General features: G+C 39.0%; 1 protein-coding gene across 6 annotated transcripts in view; it reads right to left on the reverse strand.

The window, feature by feature from the left end:
- Nucleotides 1-23,107, reverse strand: part of LOC5576263 (maternal protein pumilio) — a 429,920-nt gene that overhangs the window by 368,666 nt on the left and 38,147 nt on the right. For 4 of the 6 annotated variants that reach the window (XM_021849990.1, XM_021849991.1, XM_021849993.1 and 1 more), the window contains 3 exons: nucleotides 18,711-19,202; nucleotides 487-719; nucleotides 284-419 (listed from right to left, as the gene is read on the reverse strand). In XM_021849990.1, the coding sequence (XP_021705682.1) occupies nucleotides 284-419; nucleotides 487-719; nucleotides 18,711-19,202 (861 nt within the window). The remainder of the gene's footprint in view (nucleotides 1-283; nucleotides 420-486; nucleotides 720-18,710; nucleotides 19,203-23,107) is intronic. The other 2 variants (XM_021849995.1, XM_021849992.1) reach the window with 1 other exon arrangement.

Below are 23,107 nucleotides of genomic sequence, written 5' to 3' on the forward strand. Positions count from 1 at the left end.
TTGCTTTTGAATTGACTGAAGCCGTTATCTCTCAGTGATCCCCAATGTTCTTTTTTTTTGTCTCGTGAGAAATAAGTTTCTTAACCTCAATAGAACAATCAAAAGCTAAATTCAAATGCTATGTATGTTCTAATTTTGTGGTTATAAAATAACAGTCAAATATTTCCAATCTTTTCATAACGATTATATCAGAGTTACATAAAAATTCAATATTAGATTTGAACACAGTGAATCGCAATAAAATTTTCTAAAAATAAGTCAGTTGAATTGTTATGCAACTTACCTTGTCATTATCATCAAATTTCAATCCCTTAAATCGAGGTTCTAAACTAGCAAGCGGGCTTTCCTTGTTCGTCGGCGATCCACCGAGGACATATTCTACCATTTTTACACCGAGCCCTCCAGTGGAATCCCGTGGGCTAAAAAAAAACACAGAAAATATTATCCATTTTTCGAATTAACTCGGAAACCTCATGGAAGCCATACCTCAAAATTCCTGTCGATCCAGTCGGATTCGTGTCTGGCGCGTGGGGGAAGATGCGTCTCGAGGCCAGTATCGCATCGCCCTGAGATGACCAGGTGGAATCGCGCCACACCTGATGGTCAGTGGTGGCGTGCAGGTGAAGCGGAGCCAAGGAACCAGCCGCACCTCCGGTGGCCACCTTGACATCATTGCTGCCGCCCTTTTCCCAGAGTTTCTTCGTTGCCGATGTGGTGATCTGAAAGAATACAAACATAGCAATTATGAATAACTGTGTACCCATGGCTCGGGAAATTTTGCGTGCTGAACTCCTGAACTCGTTGAGGGGAAATTTCGCCAAAATGGTCTGACCTCATCTATCGGCGCGGTTGCAGAGATCTGTGTAATGAATAGCGTTCGAAAGTCAATTCCGGTAATGACCGTGTAACAGGGGCTCTAATTCGGCTGACGTCATTGAGATGTGCGTAGCCGTGGGGAGGAGTAGAAGCGAAAAAAAAATAACAACCACTAACCGGAAAAAAAGATGAATCGAAGAAAGACCAATTTTGCCACTCCTCACAGCGGCACACCGGAACATGCTTTCGATGACCCACAAAAATTATGCGGGATTCGACCTGTAGATCTGCCGCGGTAACAGACGTAGGTACGTTCATATATCAACGCAGAACTATGGAGAACCAAATTCGGATGATCCATGTCAATTTTGATCAATGAGTTCTTCTTGGATCATTCATAGAAAACGTGAACTTTTTGGTTCAATTATATAAATTTTGTATGGACGAAAGTTGAGGGGGCTGCAAATGGGAGTTTTCGTGGTTCAGATTAACCTCAATCGAAACGTTAGATATCGTGACACCGAGAGTTTATCCAAGATACCAGTAGACAGAAGTGATACAGCACAGTTTTTGTAATGATCCGGCAACCGTTTACCCTCTCGACTGAACGCACTTTCCACTCATAAATTTCTCATACAACAATTGAAACAAGGTAACATCATGCCGGCGAATTACCCGCCGCCATCGTCGTCGTAATCGCCGCCGCATTTAAGTGAGTGTACCAATCGCTGCCGTCTGCTGCGGGGCCAACGATGATTCAAGAGCTGTTCCGTGCTCGCAGTTCAAGTTCAATCATAATGGTGCGAACTGAAAAGCAGCGAATGGGGCGACCTGCCAGCCGGGGGAAGAAACCAAAACGAAAACTACACACACTGCGAGAGACGGAAAACAGAATTACTACAAACGATGAAAATAATCCCCTCCCACGGGGCAGACGCTAAGCAGACCCCCTTCCCACAGTGTGGGTTGTGCAGGGCTGGTAGCGACTAAGTGTCTTAAAAATAACTCTAGAGACCTCATTCCTGAGAAAATATATCAAACAGGAACAAAAAAAAACAAAACAGGAACCAAACTACCAAAACATAAATGAAACCAGGAGGATTTCGTAAGGATATATCAAATTAGGGAATCAGGCCAGGTATTTCACTAAAGATATAACCGACAGTTTTTTTTTTCTTGAATTCCTTGTCACATTACAAGAATCACTATATATTTTTATGATTTTCTTCAAGAATTCTAGTTGTTTGCCCAAAATTTTCTTGTAATTGTAATTGTAATTGTAATTGTATTGTAATTGCTCGATCCACACCCTGGCAGACATCCGTCCGCCTATCTAGACACGGGCTAGGTGAGGACCTACCAAGCCTCCCCCGTTAACATGTCCTATACCGTTTAGCACACCGGGATCTTCCACAAGCAGGCGCCGGTATTTAAAGCGGTCCCACAAGTTTCAGATACATTAAATAGATATAGTCCCTCTGGCACTAAACCGAATAGCGCCCTCCACATCATCACCAGCACTGCCCATCCCGCGCGCCATCAAAATGCCGGAAGTAGCGTGCCGTGTAGCACATCAGATGTTTTACACAGCACACCACCTCCGACACCATGCTCAACGTACAGCAAAGACAGCGCTGATAAAAAGCGGAATGCGTCATTCGATTCAGTACCAGAGGGACTATAAATGTAACGAAGAGGAAATGAAAAAGATAGTAGAGATGGTTTTTCTGTTGGATTGCTGAAACGAGAAGAAATAAATAAAGTTATTACGTTAAAACGTGGTTTTTATAGTTAAATAAATGTATCGATAGTTTCTCATCTGTTTCTTTTCCGTATCGTAGTTGCGTCGATTATATCCAACTCGAGTTTTATCGTCTCCGCTCGGGCAATGAGGACCGCGATGAAATGAAAATATAAAAATATGAGCATTAGTGTTTATCTATTATTTAATGTGGTTCTCATTTGCTTTCCAATACCTAAGTAACATGTGAACTCTGCCTCTATCAGAAAATTCTAATAAATTATAATTTATCCTCCTACACTTCCCTAACACAAAGTATCTCTATTAAATAAAACATTTACTAGTGCAAAAGCGCAAATAATAACCAAACAAATACCCCAAAATTCTTTCTCATTGTACGACAAACATTTCAAAACAATTACGAAATGCTAAAATTCAACAATAACTACCCTCAACAAAACTTTCATTCAATCACCCTTAAAATACCTACACAGTCATCAGTAGACCCTGCACTATAATAACCTCCTAATATAACGCAGAGCTAAAAATGCTCTCTTGCGTTACACAATCTAAACAAGAAGCCATTTTCAAATACTTCCCATAATTTGTGCGCGGCAAAACAGATTCCACTTTCTACATAATGTAACCCAGCATGAACAGCTGCCCAACTCTCCAGATCTGCGCCCTCCAAGTTCCAAGGTGCTGCTGCCTTACGTTGAAAACTTCTTTCCTCAAAGTCTGTCTATCAATTCCGAACTCTATTGCATTCTACCATACCAATCAGACCCTATTCTTGACTAGACACAAAGTCATAACCCCAATGTGATGGATTTACCCAGTAAATCCACAACCTTGTCATAGCCCCTTTTACGTTAAGCAATCCTCGAGAGTCATCCATATTGATGCTTGGCAAAACAAAAATATAGGTGTCAGTATTCAATCCACAAATTCCAAATTACACCACATTACGTTGGTCCGTTTGGCGTCGCCGGTGGATACCTGTTCTGGCATTCGTTTCTTTCAAATTTTACTTCTGTCCTCCCACTTTATCAATACGAATGTTGACGAATCACGATAATCTGAAGATCGTGACCAGAACGGAGGTAGGATTTATCACTAGGGACCAACCACCACCTAGTTGTTTGCCCAAAATTTTCTTCAGATATTATTCCGAAATTATTTTCAGTGGGTAATTCCTGTGGAAATTGCTGAAGGCGACAGCGTTAAAAAGCTCCAGAATTGCAGGGGAATTTTCGTACAAATTGGAGAAGGAATGTCTAGATGAATTTCTGGAGTGATTCCTGTAGAAGTTCCTAAAAACATTACAGAAGCTTTGCACCGAGGAACCTAAGAGAAATTCCGGAAGAACTTGTTGAAAAGTCGCGTAAGAGTCTCTGATGTTTTTCTCTTGCCTCTAGAATTTGCACAAAGATTCACTGCAAACAGAAAAAGCAAGAAAGTTTAGAGACTTGCCTTACAAAAAGGACCAAGTCTTCAAAAAGAGACCTGCTATCAGCCCTGGTTGTGCGACTACACATATCTGTCGAGCCCCGACTAGATCAGCGGTATGCCCTGCTCCGGTGGCACAAAAAGTACCAACACACAAACGTAACCCGAGCTTAGCCGCGTTAGTTTTGGAGTCGGAATTCGCACTAAAAGTAAAGCGCTGCAGACTAGTTAGCTCAGACTGACGAAGCTAGACGTTGTCAACACGCGGAAAGCTTAATGCGACAATGATTTAGGATCAATTCAGCCAATCGTAAAGTGGTGGACAGTGTCCACTGGACACAAAACGGTTAGAATTGTTGTCACGGAGCGTTCTACTGTAATTCACTTTACCAAAGCAACTTCCAACGCTGGGCTGGTGATGGATATCGTTAGGTTTCACGTTGATCTGCCTGCCGTCGGCGAGGCTGCATTTTCGCAAGTTCCTACCGCAAACGATCGTCTACTGGCAGCTTTTTTTTTTCAAATAAATTAATTTCGCATACCGGTGTAATTAACCAAGGTAAACACAGAAGATTGCAATGCAATTATCGTTCGTTGTGTATTGATGGGTTAAATGGACGAAACATTGGTATAAGCATGGTAGATTCAAATGGTAACTTGATGACATTGAAACATCGAATATTTGTTGAACGGAAAGAGTCAGTCAAAATGCGTCAGATGTGTTTGCTGGTTCCACAAATGTAAGTGTGATCACTCCATAGTGGTATTGTAGTTCAGTGTTGCGTCGAATCATGAGAAAAACTACCGGGGAGAGATTGAAAATTTAATTGCATCCTGATATTGGATGTGGCATTTTGGTTGATTCCTGGATAAATTATTGCCAAATTTTGTATGAGACTATTGTTAAACCTACAGAAAGGATATCTTTGTTGAACAAGTCAATAATTTCACATTATAAACATTATCCTTCAATGAAAATTTTGACGGCAATCTAATAAGCATGTTTCTATGAATCTATCAAAAACGTTGCCTAAAATTTCATGACGGTTTATCCAAAAATCCTCCCACTTGAAGCATGTATTTCCGTCAGAATAACGCTCATTAGAAAAATCACAAAGAATCTAGCAACAAATCCGAGAATGTCAGGAAGACCGCACTGTAAATCAACTCAGAATCACCCAAATATCAGTTAGTTTTTGGCGAATTTCGAGATACATGAACAGATTACTGATAAGGTCTTTGATTGATCTAGTAACCAACTATTTGCTGCGGAATGATTCGACCAACAAAGTTCATTCAAGAATCTGCCATAATTTTCCCCAGAAATCTGAAAACATATCGCCAGCAATTCACTTATGATTTTCACCGACATCTGCTTAGAGTTTTCTGAAGATCTACTAAGAATGTCACATATACATTGAATTTTTGTAAGGAATCTATTTTTTTTTTTTCAGATATTCCTGATAAAATTTTTAATCTGAAGAAACTCATGTTGGATCCAAGGAAAGATCTTTTTAACAGAAACTATGCGTCGGGTTCCTCGACGTCTGCGGTCCTTCCATTCTTCATAGTCCAAAATCTCTACAATTTGTCTACAACTCAAAAACGTTATTGTGCACGGAAAATCCAAAAAATCAACTCGACATCCCTCGAATCGATACCCACTTTCTAGTTATGCTGGTAATAATGAGTGCAGCTAGAGCGTCTTCGATCGTAACCGTTTTTAATTGAATCAAATTAATTCCATTGCCACTTTCCGGAGTCAATCTACGTGCACTCCTCTCCGCTCGTGCTCGTATTTTCCAAATCCCACCCCACCCACACCCGCCAGCTGGTGGAAGTAGCTGCAAAATTGGGACGCTATTCCTGGGCTCTTCTCGTTCCTCCCGTCGTTCAACCTAGCACATCGAACAATTTCACACACACAGCATGCATATTCTCTACTAACGTACAGTGTTGGGCAATGCGATTGTAACTTTTTTGGATTTCCGTACAAGATGATTGTCTTTGGTAGCCTACATCTCAGTAATTTAAACCAATTTGAATTAAATTTTCACAGCACGTCAGACATAAGTTGAATGTTACCATACATTTCTAATTATTCTTTAAAACGATTTGACAGAAGTGATTTTTTTTTGACGAAAATGTATAAACAGTTTGTCTGAAAATAGAAAACCCTTGCACAAAAACTGTCTTAGGCAAACTTATTCAAAATCACTCAAGAATGTATCATGAATTCATGTTATGTCTGAACTGCAAAAATTCCGTTCAAATCAATCAACGAATAGCTCAGATCATACCCTTGCACAATTAGCCATTTTGCATGGAAAATCGAAAAAGTTTCAAATGTATCGTCCAATACTGTACGGTTGCCGCTTCACAAAATTCGAACGTGCTTCGATCGAGATGCTAGAAGGAGCCACACACTACAATCCAAGTCAGTGGAGCACAACGAAAATTCGCACATAATTTGTTGCATTTGTCGGGCGTCGGGAGAGGTTTTCCCGCTTCGCTGTCGAGCGCGCCAAAGATTTACAGCTAGAGACGATTGGATGGTCTCTTGCATGTATAGTGTAGTGCCACTCATTTAGGAGGCTTACCGGATACGGGACTTTTTGGACTCAACCTCAAAATTTGATTTATGATTTCCTGGGATTTGTTATTGAATATGATTGAAATTTTTTTTTTTTTTTGTCGGTAGCGATAGGGGTAGTACTGGCACTCTTAATCTGCCCTAAGCTCCTTCCCAGCATTTGCTTTTATAAGCCTCTATTGCGTTCATCACACAGACGTTCCTAAGCAATGTTGCTCAAATGGTCACTGTGTACGCTAGCAGCAATCAGCCCTTGCCGTAGTTTTGCAGTCTAGTAGTTCAGACTACTATCGAACTATGATAAGGCCCGAAATGCTACTAGAGTGGTTAAAGTGAAGAACGAAATAGTTTTATTAAAAGGTCCTCATTCCCCATTTCATTTCATCACTCACTATTGACACTTTTATTTTCGACACTATCACGTATATCACCGATTATCACTCATCAACTTTTGTAATACACTTCAGATATACTTTCCATTATATCACTTTTCACAGCACACCATTTTCATATAAATTCATTGTTATTATTTACCATTTACCATCTGTTACTATCTGTTGCATTACTAACTGTTACTACTGATAATTAAAAGATAATCAATTGAAATTTTTCATTATTTTTGTTGCTGTTGAGTCATTACTATTCAAACTACGATTTAGCACTACGATCAAGAAAGTTACAGTAAAAAAAATCACTTCGATCCATTCTTCTGCACTCGCTGTCATTATTAACGTTTTTATCATGCACATTTGAAGAACTAGGCACAACTAGGCAATAAGTTTATATTCAGAGAAATGATTGCACAATGTATTATGGCCTTTATTAAATTAGTAGAGTTCACATCATTATTATTATATTTATACAAAACTATCAGAATCACTTCCACTTTCATTTTCAAATTTTCATCACCATAGATTTTATTATAAAATCACTATTAGCACCTTCACAATCACTAAATTTAATAACGACGAGTGTAACGCACAGTTCCATCAAATACCCATTCTTATGTTGCATTATAAAACGATTGATCACACGTTAGCTTCGAAACTTAACCACCATTGCTGATTAGTACAAAGGATGCTACAGCTCGTGTAAACGAATTGAAACATCAACAACCAGCACTGGTTTATAAGTAACTAATGAGCCCTGGCGGTCCCTCCGTTCGAAGAGGACCTGATAATATGCCGAAACGTATTAACAGATCCTCCGCCTGAATGCAGCCGTTTCATGATAAATCATGAACCGTTGGAGGTGTGCCAAAGTATTGGGAAGGTGATATGTTTCACAGACGGGTATTATTATGGTGCACCTTCTACTTTGGCACCGTCAAACCCTGTGATCGTGGCCAGGGTTATTGAATATGATTGAAAATGTTCGAAAAAGACAAAGGTGTTGTCTGATATGGATATTATGGAAGGCCAATTATCAAACTGCAAAAAAAATACAATCCCCATATTTGATCTGTGGCGAGCACCTTAACGAGCATGAAAGGCGTGGCCCGGAATAGTGATATTCATGCTTCTGGGTTTCTTGTTTATGATTGGATCATGGTTTACTCCTCAAACTTGTTCCTGGAAGTAATCTGGGTGAAAATGCCAAAAAGAAACATGAATATTGCCAGTATCCAAATTAACGAATTTACCGTAACTACACTATCGCTAACGCTATGAAAGGGTCAATAAAGGTCGATCGGTAAAAAATCGCATAAAAAATTAAGATCTCTTAAAACTTCTAAAAATAAATAAAAACTAATAAAAATAAATTTCAAATTTAACCGTATAGTTGTGTTCAGAAAACAGTAGTGAAGACCTTCGGTATACTATAATCTTATTGTATGAATAATCGGCATGACATTTTGGCAGAGAACTTCAAATATTCTCAATATATAATAGAGATAATATAATAGATATTTTATAGAGTAGAAGAGTATTCAACTGAATCTCAGCAGTAGCTGGTAGCGGCAGAGTGTCTTAAAATGAGAACTTTACTGTCGTTCTACGCATATTTGTCCCACTTTTCATACAGTTTACATAGAACATGGGACAAGTAGGCGTAGAAGAGCAGTTTAGATACTCCATGTCCCAAAAGAAATCTCCCAAAAAACAAAATGAAAACAGAAACCGGGAGATAAAAGTTCTCCATATAATCTGACCACACATTTCTCTAATGATATTTTTAACAGTTTTTGAGAATTTATTTTGACATAATGACAAGAGTTACTGCTTGTATCTGAATGCACGTTTACATTATTTTCTCCAAGAATTTCGTCAGAAATTAAATCTGATGTTTGTTACGCGCCAGGTATAAAGAGGAAATCTTTAAACCAGGAAGTGTGAATGTATTGCCATTATCCTTTTGATAAAGACAATATATACAGCACGTAGTATGAAAGTGACTTCTGAATGGACGTGTCTCTCCAGCCATTCTGAAATGGGTCATGGGATCTACAATAGAGCTATCGCCATCTAACTCCCGGACTAAAACTTTTTGCAAACAAAGAATGTTCTGAAGTGCAGAAAGTTTTCTATGTTCTACTGCCGGACAGTGGGGGTTAGAAGGATTACACACACACAAATTAAATCTGATGTTTGTTTGCAGTATCCTTCAGATTTTACTCTGGAGTTCATATAATGAATCTTTTGCGATCTTCCTAGGGAATTTCTTCAAGAAAATTGTTCAATATACATTTTAGAAGTCAACTTGAGTTTTTGCTAAGGATAATCCCAGAAAACCTTCGAAATTATTTAAGGAAATACACCAGGAAAGCCTTAAGGTGAAGATGAATCGAAGCCACACCTCTAATTTTCAAGAGCACAAATCTGTAGAACCGAACATCCGTTATAGCTGAAAACTTAATCGATTGGTCACATGGTGGTGATGACCAATCGATTAAGTTTTCAGCTCAAACGGATGTTCGGTTCTCCAGATTTGTGCTCTTGAAAATTAGAGGTGTGGCTTCGATTCATCTTCACCTTAAGGAATTTCTAGAAACAATCTTTCACAAATTTCTTAAGAAAATCATAAGCCCTCCAGGATTTCTGCATCGGATTCTGTCCGAGATTTCCGTTCAGGACATTTTCCTAAATTCCAATAGTAATTTCTGCAGAGATGCCTCCAAATATTGCTTGAACTCTGGAATTAACTCACGATCTTCTACTTAGTCTCTGATAAAAGTTCTGTAGATATGATGAACTCCTACTCGAATGTATTTATGAATTTTGTAGAATTGATAAGATAATAATTGAAAAAATAATCAATCCAATATAAAAAAAATATCCAATCGGGGGTGTCCGGCCATTTGGCCGAACGGGTCGCCGAATTACGCCATTTGGCCGAATTACGAACAAAAAATATCAAATTACTACAACACTTATGTATAAGATTCTTAGAAGTTACCCAATAATTAATCAGCTAATTAATTGACTTTAATTTTGTGATGGGCCGTCATGTTTGTCACTATATAAGTGCTCCAAGAGAATGATGAAATTGCCTCGTTAATTTAGGACTAAGTTGTGAACTCCACTCATTGAATTAAGACTCAAAGCTCATGGTTGTTTCATCCGGGGCTACCAACGATATGATAGGGTTCCAGTTTTTTAATTATTTCATTAGAAGTTTTTGCTTCTTTTAAGCATAGGCTATTCTTTCGAGTTATACTTATTTTGTAACTATTGGCAATATTTCAGCTTATATTTTAATTGGGAATTTTACCTTCTTTAAATCATCAGCAGTTCTTTGTTGTCATACTAATATAAAACTTGTTTGCATCGCAATTGGTTGAATTTTCATAAGAGATTTTTCCTTCTTTAGATCATAGGCTGTTCTTTCTGTTTCTCCTCCAATATTAGGATTGCAACGTGTGAACAGAGCTTGCGTATAGCAGTAAACCGATTGACTCGGTGAACAATTATGTGAAAAAAGCTCACAGTTTATCCGTTGTGAAAAGAAGAAGCCTACATTTGCGGTTACTAGAATCATGAAATAATTTACTTCATACGATTCGAGGGATCGAAGCAATCGAGTAATGCATCAGGACTAATAAGTCGTGAACCATTTTAGTTACTTTCAAAAGCTGACTAAAAAAAACAAGGCAAACACTTCTGCTGGCAGCTATTACCGCTAGCAGAAAAGTGAATATTTGCTTACATATAGGATTTTCTTCTTTCAGCACTGACTGTTTGTTGAACTAACATCAAAGAGCCAATTATGTGTATATCAATGATGATTAACCTTCCCTCTTTAAAAATAAGTTGCATAAGTTCTTTGAAATTCAGCTTCGAAACTCACAAAAATAACATGCTAACTGTAATTCACTATTGTTTCATATTTAGGCCAAACGGAATTCGGCCAAATGACCCTTTCTGCCAAATTGGTGTTCGGCCAAATGACCCGGAACACCAATCGGGTGATCCAAAAATTTTTTTTTACAAGAAATTGGCCGAAATCCCTGAATTTTTTTTTGTAGGAATGATCGAAGTTACTCGAGAAATGTTCGAACATTTCCCATTTTCCCAGATCCTAAATTCCATTTCCATGTTTATGGATGAAAATATTTTGTTATCCCATTTGATACCTAGATATTATACGACCCGCTCCACATTTTGCAAGTATAATGGTTACCCGCATGACCACTGTCATAGATGAATTCTTGAAGGAATCTATCATGGTAAAACATCAGCACGTTTTCGATTGAATGGATTGATCTCTTGACACAGTTTAAAACACCTATCAACATGGTTTGAAGAGTTCTAACTTTCGATTAGCACTGTCTCAAGCATTTAACGCTGAAGAAAAAAGTCGTTGATTTTGAACATCTCGTTGTAGAATGTCTTTGAGATTAAGTAAAGATTCTAAGGTGTCGAGGTAAGATACAAAACTTGCACTCAGAAGATTGAAGGTTTAACCCTCTCTTTCCCATGGTAGCTTCAGAACTCCACTGGTTTTCGACGAACTTGAGACAAGCCGAATTAAATGCATATTTAGCAATATTTACTAGAACATGATTATATACTCGGCAGATTAATCCAAAAGTCAACTTACTGTTTCAATAGTAAAACTATTGATAAACAATCAATTTACTATTGATAAACAATCAATTTACTACTGAAAAACAATCAAAAAAATTTAAAGAACGGAGCTATTGATATCATCGTGCTTATTTTTACCGTGATACCGGGTACCCCCGTTGGTTTGACCACATTTAATCTGAACACTTTTTAATCTGTACCTCGCTAATTTGCACATCGTTCAGATTAAAAATGGTTCAAACGTCATTTAGCTCATGGAACGGAGTAAAGTGAAACGGAACACTGTGGAACAGAACGCAGAATCAAAACAAAACAGCCAAAGGGGCAACCAGAAGTACGATTTTGTGTTGTTCGTAGGGTAACCAGATGTTCAAATTAAAAATGAACCTCGATGGTTTGCATGAGCTACCGTTCAAATTAGCGGGGGTGCACGGTATAAAAATTGCTTGAAGAATAGCTGGAAAAATAATCGGAGACATTTTTGGAGGGTGCGAATTTCTTCAAAAACTGGGGAATAACTTTTGGAAAATTTACTTGAGATGAATGTTTGAAAAATCTTTTAGAATTACTGCGGGATTAATCTGTGGAAGAATTAGTTGATTTGGAGGAAAACTTAGGGTAGTCTCGGAGAACATTTTTCAGAGGAATCCCTGTGAACATTCCTCGTTAAGGAATCTCCGAGAAATTACAAATTATTGAAGGGATTACACGTAACAATTGTGATGCGACTAATATGCAACGAAAACGACGTGATAACTTTAACCAATGCAAGGGAGGACATAACATACCTAAGAAACTGTCATTATACTTGGGGCTTAGAGTATATTGAATGTCAAATAAATTCAATATAATCTGTCAAGGTAATCGTGAAAAGAAAATTCACCATCCATATGACTCTCCGGAAGATTTACGCTGTCTTTGCCATGGCAGTTCTGGTAATGAAATTCCGGAAAATGTATATTTCTCCTGCCCCTGGAGCGAAGTATAAGGCTACGGCGCGGCATCACCTTTAAACGAGAGTCACATGGCCGTACCAGAAGCAGTAGCTTGAAAACAATCCAAAACTCAACACACAGTCAACTCCAACACAGAAAATAAGTGAAAAACAAATCTGATGGAAACGACGAAGCTCTCGGTCGGATATGTGAAAGTTACGACAACACCGGCGCGCGTTGCCGGACGATGGAGAACACATCTATCCCCGGTGTGTTGTTCTTGGTTTGCCATTCGCAAAATGAAACGAGAATAATTTGTTGCACGTTTGTTCGGCTTCTGGTGGTCGGCGGCCGGCTCCAACACGTACGATGAAGAGGCAATTCGTTCTGGGAGAGTTGACCGCGAATTAATTAGAATTGAAATTCAGCTCTCCATACACAGATTTTTTTTTGACCGGACTGGTAAAGGAAAGGGATTTTTTTGTATTGGGTCGTACGCACTGCAATGTCACCGGAGAGGTAAAGGACCGCTCGGGAATGATGGATTGGGAAATACATGACACCCAAATGTGATTAACATTCTGGAACAATCCGGAGGTGTAACTGCAATACAACCAGTAAGACTACAAATATCCATTTTCAGCAGACTACGATTCATACACGGGTTCTTGTGTGTCGAATGGTGTTAAACAATTACCACATAAGATAGTAACGAAAGCGAAAAAAAATGCAGCACTCGAATAAATCCCTGCAGCGCTGCGGTAGCATAACTCTAGAACACCTTCCTTGCGCGCATGTATTTGTGTAGTACATACTCTGCCGCATAAACTCCACCGAAACGAAACTGCTTCTCGGTTATCCACCACAGAACTCCCTCAGCATCTGATAAGTACAATAATATAGTCAGGTATACTCTCTTTCTCTATCCTCTGGTATTCTGTATGCTCCGTCGGATTCAGTCTACTATACAACTGAAGCCGGTCAATCCTGGCGAGCGCACTTCGGATCCACCATTAGACTTGTGCGCCGAAACAAATATTTGATTTGATTGGCGACGGCGTCATCTTTGGAGAAATCCTATGAGATATTCCAAAAGAAACTTTGTTAGATATCTGTAGCAACGCATGGTGAAAATCTTCGAAAATTCCTTCAGAAATTTCAAAAAAATTATAACAGAATATCTAAGGAGAATACAGTTAACTCTCCCTTACTCGATATTCCGTATCTCTATATCGAGTTAGAGAACCATAGTAAAAGATGGTTTTCATGGCTAACTCGATGGTCCCTTGGAACGCAGTTGCACTGCTTTTGTGTTCTGTAACTCGATACCTCGGGAAACTGGCTAGGTGTGAGTAAGCCCGCAGCCGTCTGCTCGGGAGAACATGTCAAAAGAAGTAGCGACAAGTTCGCGAGCGTTTACTCGCGAGTAACCGAGCAAGGTGTGATTTATTATGGTTTTGACAGACAAATTAATTGTATAACCATCATATCGATAGTAAACTACTAGTTTGTAATCAAAAGCCCTTGAAAACCATAAATCTCGGAGGGTAAGCAGCTTTTTTTCCCAAAAGCACAATATGACTCTGAGCAGCTCCGAACACGTTCGCGAATCACTTTTAGCTTCAGTTACTCGGGAGTCGACAGATGCGAGTAAGCCAGCGCTCTGACGCTCGGGAGCGTTTGGTTTTGTTTTTGTTCCAGTTCAGATGAAGCGTTCGCCACTTTCCATCACTGCTCGATAGTCCCTTCAATATCGAGTAAGGGAGAGATGATTGTATATCAATATAACTATTATAACAGAATATCTAAAAGAATTATAACAGAAAATCTCAAAAGAATTATAACAGAAAATCTCAAAAGAATTATAACAGAATCTCCGAAATCTCAAAAGAATTATAACAGAAAATCAGCGGCGTGGATTTGATCGGTATCGACGTGACGTAGAAATAATCAGCGTCGCGACACGGCGGCGCACAGGTCTACCACCATGTAGTGTACCACACCAAGAGACTGACCTACAGACTGGGCATCCAAGGGGCAGGGACAGGGGCAGCAAAAAGGGTGGCGGGTTCACCCGCTTCGAAAGAGCAGAAGCACAAAAAAGGAAGCGCCACAAAACGGAGAGGAAAAACGCTTTACTAGCACTGCCTAGCTAGGCAATGTGCTTTGACAAAAGGTGTTTGGCTTCTAGGCGATACAGTCAAGGCCGGACAAAAATCGCCACACCATCATCGTTGGGGCTGTAGCCTAGGCTGTAGGTTGTGGGGGTTGGTATCCAAGAGTCATCAAGCAGCCCAGTCAGTTAGCAAGCACGGGGCGCAGCGCGGTAGAGTGCAGACAACAGCCGGGGGAACTTGTTTGCTATATTGCGAGGCGATTCCCATACCTGTCACGATGCACTGTCTCTCTCTCTCGCGCATTCGGAAAGCGTCGTCGTCGTTGCTTCTTTTCGTAAATTATGTCACGGACACAAGAGACCGCAACCGGCTTCCCCGTGAGCGGCAAGAGTTCAATGGCTTTTGCAAACCGGGCGAGATGGTGGCGGGACGAGAGGGAGAGCGGTGATCTTCCACGCTGTTCAAGAAAACTAGAAGATGTGCAATTTTGCGCTGATCTAGGAACTACTACAGACTTCGTCACTCAACATGTTCCCACATGCGAACACTATTTACTCATTTTTCTGAAGTTTGATGGTGTGACCTGGGTGGTCATGGTGAAAAGGTCAATTTGAGATTTAACTCGTTAAATCCTAGTTTTCACAAGTAATTTTGTTTATTCCTATCGAAAGGGAAGAAATGTTCAAAAAAGCACAAGCATGCAATTTTAGCTTTTTTATACACACATTGTAAGGGACGTTTTATTTTAAGTGTTTGAGAATCTCCGGTCAATGAATTGAGAATTCTACATTGAGTTGATTGTGACCAAATTTTCGTCCAACGAAACTCCAAGTTACTTGGAAGATGCTATTATCCTTAATTATACAAACTGCTGAAGAAGCTTGTAATGTCCGGTATGTGTAGACAAAAGAGACCTCATGGCGTGATTCCGATCTCAGGAAACAATGTAGAAGGAGATTTAATATACGCCTTTCAACTGGATCAGAGTTGAATCGTAAAGCTTATTTTGTGTGATTCAATGGGAGCAAATACCTGTTCTACTCTAGAAAGGATTTTAGGATCTAGTATATCAGACATGTTTTGAAGACACTACTTGTAAATAATCAGTTTTGCTACTAAGTATATTCCCAGATACTGGCATGATATCACTGTGTAGCTGCCGAACGTGCATCGTATGAAGAAACAAAGAGTTTTAGATCATTCACTCCTTTTTTTATTATCTAGAACGCATTATCGATCACCACATCCTTCATGTCAATTTGGCAAACAAGTTTCTTCATTGAATCAATATGCTTATAAATTTAGAAAGCCTAATGTGAATTTTCTACAGCAGCAGACTCTGCCTACACTTACAGTCAGTGACAAAAGTTAGTAACCAACCAAACCCATATACAATGCCCAACTCTGGGCTTTACATATCAGGTTTCTGGCAGTCCGAATTGGCAGAAATTTGAATAACGAACTACATATTACCTGAAATTTTGTCTGTAATGAGTTCATAACATTGCAGTCATTTTACAAAAAGTTTCAGATGGTTGCACAAAAACAAAAGTAAGTAAACGATAGATATTTTGAAATGTGATCTTCACGTCTTATTGGATATGGGACCTAATATACTCCAAATCAACGGCTTCTATCATTCATAAGGCTACAACTCATAAGGATATCAGTAGCCTGTGGATTACCATCACGAGTGGATATATGTACCATTGGTACCCATAAAATCATTAATAGGTGAGGCCCCTTTCATTATGAAAATATGCTATACTGGTATGGGACGAGTGACCCCCATATACTTGAGCATAAAACACTCCTTTGAAAGTTAGAAACTCCATGTCCACTCATATACACACAATAACCCTTCCGAGAGCACAAACTCCAATTCCAAAAACAATAGCGATTTCACACATAACTCTACTGAAACCAAGGTTCTGCACGATGCGGGTACCCATTTTCCGGGGATACACAACACATATCTCTCCAACTAGTGCCGGTCGCCGCATATTGTGCTTGTTCCAAGTCCAACTCGCAACGTTCGTTTGGAACCGACAACTAGAATATGCAAACTCAATCAAACATTAATCTTCCTATTGAAATTGGCAGGCTTTGTTGAAAGCCATGTGCTCGGGTGACATGTCCCCGTTGCGAGCAGGCTTGTTCCAACCAACCAAATTCCCGTTTGTTGACCTTCGCCCTGCTACCGAAGCTGCTGCTGCTGCATTGCGATTAGTGAACGGTTTAGAAAACTGTGCTGTGCAAATATCGATTGCACCTTTTTCAATAATTTGCACGCTGACCAAGGACCCGGAACACTAAGGCGAAAGCGACAGCACTTGAACAGCGTATTTTAACACAGGAATTCGCAAGTATTATCTCATTCGCAACAAAACTCTAACTATCGCGTCATAATTCACGTCGACTAAACCGAAACGTTTCTCACTTTCATAATTATTACTATTATAACGTCCAATTTCGGCATGCTTTTGTGGATGCGACTTGTGATTACGGCATCAATCCTCCGATTCCCCGCCATGAATTTCTCGCGCGAGAAGTGAGCGAAAGAAGCGCGCAAACACAAAGAAATAAAAACGCACAATGAAGGTAAAAGAAGAGGCGCCTCCAATTTAAAAGTGGACAAGGGTAGCCACCGAAACGCTCACGCATCAAACACAACCGGCATGTGTACCGAACAGACAGGTAAATCAACATTAGGGGCAGGCGGGGCAATATGGGCCACGTTTAAACAGATTTTAACCTTGATAAGCTGAGCACCTCATAAAAGACGTTTCAACTAACTTCTGATTTTATACTTTATATATTCACGAAAATATAAAAAAATGCCGTTGCTACGAAAATCTTGTATTAATGTATTATATCTGTATTAAGATTTTTTCACAGCAGTTCGTTTTTCCAATTATGCACGAAATTATAATGATTCTGGGGCCTTCCTTAGCCGAGTGGTGTGAGATTCCGGCTACAAAGCAAAGCCATGCTGAAGGCGTCTGGGTTCGATTCCCGGTCGGTCCAGGATCTTTTCGTAATGGAAATTTCCTTGACTTCTCTGGATATAGAGTATCATCATACTTGCCACACGATATACGAATGTGAAAATCGCAACTTTGGCAAAGACAGCTCTCAGTTAATAACTGTGGAAGTGCTCATTGAACACTAAGCTGAGAAGCAGATTCTGTCCCAGTGAGGACGTAATGCCAAGAAGAAGAAGAATGATTCTGAAATAAATTTTCTTTGAGAACATACCTTATATAAAACATCTAAAACAAAACAATATGATCATAGTTAGTCAAAGCTACCTTATCAGTTTAATTTCAATATCGTCGCCACGCATGATTCTGAGCGGAACTAGAATTTTAAAACGGGTCAGAGTCAATGTTTGAAAAGTGAAACTCTGGGAATCAACTGTTAGCAAATCATGAAATTTTAGGATTTAAATCGGACTTAACCCAGAGTGGCCACCAAACTACTTACAAATTACAACCGTACTATGAAAAAATACACCTCAAACTACAAATCAACCAAATCTTATCACACGATTCTTTCGTATTGCGAACAGAGGCAGATCGTAACCTCACTTCCTGTTCTGCGACACTAGAAATTGATATTTTGGCTAATTTACGGTCAAATGTAGAAGATAAATGAGTAAAATCAACTATTCATATAACAGGTAGATTTGAGGTTAGGGGAATCGCCACTGATTGTAAGCAAAAGTGTATACTTTTCAAGACCTTTTCCTTAGGTGGCCCATACTGCCCCTACCGACCCTATTTGAAGGGGAAAGCAAGAGACGGGAAAAGAAGGGACCGGTGGAATCATTCAGCATGAAATGAATGAATGAGACATGAAGTACTTCTTCGACGGGAATCACACACAATGCAAAAAGGTGATAATCACCTCGGATACGGTCGTTTGAACCCCTCATCCCACTAAGTGACAATGCAATGAAGTCAGACAACGTTTATGGAGTTTACTTAGGACTCAGCAAAATAAGCGATCGTCGAGGCATCATTTACTTACCGCTGCATTGTTCCGGGCAATATACTGGTTCTGTGGCGCTAGGACTCCATACTGTTGACCACCACCCAGAAAGACCAACTGCTCCTGGCCGGGCGGAGGCTTCGGTACCACTCCGTTGACGTTCACATTCGGCGGGTGCAAGTGATCGTACATGCCGGCACCCTGCATGGGCATCTGCATCGTCGGAAGGCCACTGGCAGCGGCAGCAGCGGCCGCCGCATTACCCATGGCCGTGTGGTTGAGCATTGTCTGGTTGAGATGGTTCTGGTGGTTCAAGTGGTTCGCCAGTTGCGACGGATGGTGATTGATCATGGGCAGTTGCTGTTGCTGTTGTTGCTGCTGTTGGTGCTGTTGCTGCTGGGCTTGTGGCTGTGCTTGATGGTGCTTGTTGACCGAGGCCATCGTCGGAGGCGGAAGCAGTCCGCCGGTGCTGTTATTCGTCAGCGTCGGGTTGTACTTCCATTTGTCTTGGTTCTGCAAGAAGGAGAAATGCTACCAATGAAACGAAGATTTTCAACAGTCAAGGCAATTGGCAAAGAAGAAAATCCGGAGATATTATGACTAACCCTCCATAATCTTGTCATCTTTTCAAAAAATAAGTATGTTTACCATAAATCAATGGAAATAGAAATTTGAGATTCCTAAAAAGCTGTAGCGGTAATAGCGCAGCCATTTAGTAAGACCAAGCCAAGCTAAGCTGAAGTTAAGAGACCACGTGCCTGAAAAAGGGACCAAAAAGAACTAAAAAATACCAAACAGAAACTAGGAAATACTAGTGATCCTTTATATGAGAGATAAGCGGAAGTAAAATGGAATGATTTGGCAACGGATCAGCAGTGCTGTCCAACAAACTAATAAACAGCAGAAAAAAATAACAACTAAATACCTCATTGACAAACATTCAAAAAAGAGAAATACTTCATACATTGTGCTCTGTGCAAAACAACTTTCACCGAAATGATTTCAAGCGGATTACATTAGGGTCAGTGTTCTCTTAGTGGACAGTCCCCTATAGTCGCACTAGTGGCTTTTTACGGCTGTTTTGCTGTAAATCTTTTCACAATATATTGTATGACATGAAGGTCAGGAGCTATTTATGTAAGTACCATTGATACACAGCTTGATTTTGTTCAAAAAATGATCGAAAAAATTAGTTTTGCTTAAAACTTGAGCTCCCTTGCGCCTATAGTAAACCTATTGTTCCTATAGTAGCACTACAGAGAGAAACTATTTTTTATTATACGAAATAATTGATGAATTAAGGACTTTTTTTTACATCAAACGAAAGCTTTTGATCCACACTTTGTAGGAAAAATAGAAAAGCTTTGTAAAAATACGGTTTTGATTAGTATTTTGCCAACGCTATGCTACTATAGGAACAGAAATTAGAAATAGTGCTACTATAGGCACATGTATTCCTATAGTGGCACAAGCGATAATAAATACAAACATATAAGTTTTCGTAGTTTTCATATTTTTACCACACAACCAAGATAAAAAGCTTTCAGATAATGTAAAAATAATGACGCTAGCGTTATTTTTCGATTTTATACGAATATTTGTTCTTAGCTATGCGGCTATTGGTACATCGACCCTACTCCTCAAGAAAAGTTCAAAACAAACATAACGCATGTTCGTTTGGCTCACGCTTTGACACCTCTCGCTGCTCGATTGACTCACACTTTGACAGAAATGTCAGCTTCCGCGTATCTCTCTTATAAAGGATCACTAGGAAATACCTACTCTTGGAGATTTGATAATGATTCCTCAAAGGATCCAATTAGACATGTCTCAAAGAGCGCTTCTAAAAACATTTTCGAAGATTCCCCGTGACAGTAAGCTGGATATTAAAATTGTGTTTAATGATTTACTCCAGAAATAATTCAGGCATTTGCTCCAAAGCTTCTGTCTCATATTACTACCAAAGTTTCTTTAGGAACTCATCCATTCTTATATGAATTTTCTAACACATTTCTCCGAGGTTCTCGTTTAGGATGCCGCCACAAATTCTAAGAATATCTCTAGAATAAACTACAAAGATTTCTTTAAAATTTCATTAGGAAATTGTTCAAGGAAGTTCTCAGTCCTCCAAGAATCTATCCAAAGATTCTACAATGACTTTCTCTAGGTTTTTCACTCTCTACATATCAGGCGTAAGGAATAGCGTGCTATAATGATGGAAGGATGGAAGCGTAGGGAAACGGCTTCTTGTCCATCTCTGTAAATATTATTAGTAAGTACAGTTGACTCTCCACAACTCGATGTTCTATAAGTCGATATATTCTATAACTCGATGGATTTTGCGGTCCCTTCAAATTCCCATACATCATGCTCTCCATAAGTCGATATTTCTATAACTCGATGTCTCCACTAGTCGATGCCACGTGGGAGGAAACTTTCCCTCTATAACTCGATATCCATCTAAAAACCATTTTTAATACAGAGAGACATGGACCATTTCTGGTTTGGCAGTGAATAAAGGACTTGCAAGATGTAATAAAAGTTAAAAACATAAAAATAAAAAAATAAATTTTTAGTAAAAACAAGGGATTTTGTGTCAAGTGTCCAAAGACATTTTTTCAAAATGCTATCAACAAAATGATTTTGTTTGCTTGCAGAAGTGATCATAAAAGTATTGGAAATATAGAAATTTGAACCTTTGATTATAAAATTTTTGGTATCCGTATGTTCTATAACTCGATAATTCTATAAGTCGATGGTCCCTTGAATATCGAGTTATGGAGAGTCGACTGTATATTAGAATTTCCTCCAAAACATTTCTTTAGAATTTCAACCAGGAATTTATCTGACGATACCCTAGGAGTTACTCCAGCAAGTTCTCCAAGGCTCTCTTTATGAAATACTTTCAGAAATGTTCCAAGTACCATCAGTGCACCAGTATCCGCTCATGCCCCTATTTCCGCTCACTAGTGTAAAAACTGATTTTTCGTGTCAAAATCAACATTTTTCGCACGGATAAATTCTAGCAATACAAACAACTTTCAAATGAAGTCGTCTGACATTATTTTCATTTGATAAAATAATTCTTTATATTGAAAACATAAGACCTCGTGAGCGGTTATTGGGCCACTAGGAATTTGTGTGTGTTCCAATAACCGCTCATGCGGAAAATTGAACAAAATTTTGAAGAAATGTCGATTTTAGTGTACAGCCTTCTTTATTACAGTAGTAGATATGGTTTGACCACAGAAAATATCAGGATAAATAACAAAATGTCAAAATTATGCATTTTTAGTAAGTTCGTCACGTAATCTGTTTACCGTGAGCGGAAATAGGAACACTTAGTTGCAATAACAAATGCAATTAAATAGTTTTTTATAAAAGTTTTTCAAATTCTTTTTATTTTGCCGCTGATTACCTATACTTGGAGCTACACTGTGACATAAAAATAGTATTGATCGACACAATAGTTATTTTAAAATAAACATTTGAACACATAACTTCCCTTAAATGAGCGGAATCTGGTGCACTGATGGTAATTTACCCGGAAATCTTTCCAATGAATTTTTAAAACATTTTTTCTAAAATTATTAGAGGGATTAATAAAAATCGGAGTGTTATGGAAAATTCTAAAGTAATCTCAAAAGTGTCATGCAAGCATCTCTGAAAAAATGTCTGAACCTCTTGGGAAGGTTCTGTAGATAAATTGATACAATTATTATTGGACAAATCTCGCGTAACAATTCGAAAGGGCCAATGATTATGAATTGATAACAAATCGGGTGTTGATACCATTCGATAGCATCTCCCAGCACCCGCAAACTATGCTAACATTGTCAACATAATCATAAAACTTAACGTTATATATTATAACGTTAAATAAACGGCCAATAATCGTTTTTTTTTTCATGACATGAAAAATCTTGAATTTGTATAGGGCTTTTCGGAGGAATATCTCCAGACAAATTTGGAAAAACTGTTCAATGAAATACTTCGGAAATTCCTAGAGACATTGCTGAAAGAGAACCTTGGATTTTCGAAACCCTGGAATAAACCTTGACGAGTTTTCCTGGAAGAATTCCCGAACGAACCTTTGGCAGGTCTTTTAGAGCCATCGGTGGCCGAGAATTACCAGAAAAATCTCTAGATAATAGTCTGGGAGAATCCCTGAATTAATTTTAATAGCAATTACTGGAGGAATCAGCGTTAGACATCAGAAAAATTTCCTTGAACAAATCCTTGAACCTTAGTAAGGACCTTGGGTCTTTTTCGACCTATTTCAAAATTGAAATCAATGTAACTTTTGAGTGAAATAAAAAAAAGTTACAAATTTTGATTTAGGGTCGTTTTCGACCCGAAAATTCAAACAGATCGTAAAAATCAGTGTGTTGACCGAATTTAGTTCTGATGGGCTTAAATGAAAAGCTCACATGTCT

The sequence above is a fragment of the Aedes aegypti genome, chromosome 3 (assembly GCF_002204515.2).
Source record: "Aedes aegypti strain LVP_AGWG chromosome 3, AaegL5.0 Primary Assembly, whole genome shotgun sequence".
Lineage (NCBI taxonomy): Eukaryota > Metazoa > Arthropoda > Insecta > Diptera > Culicidae > Aedes > Aedes aegypti.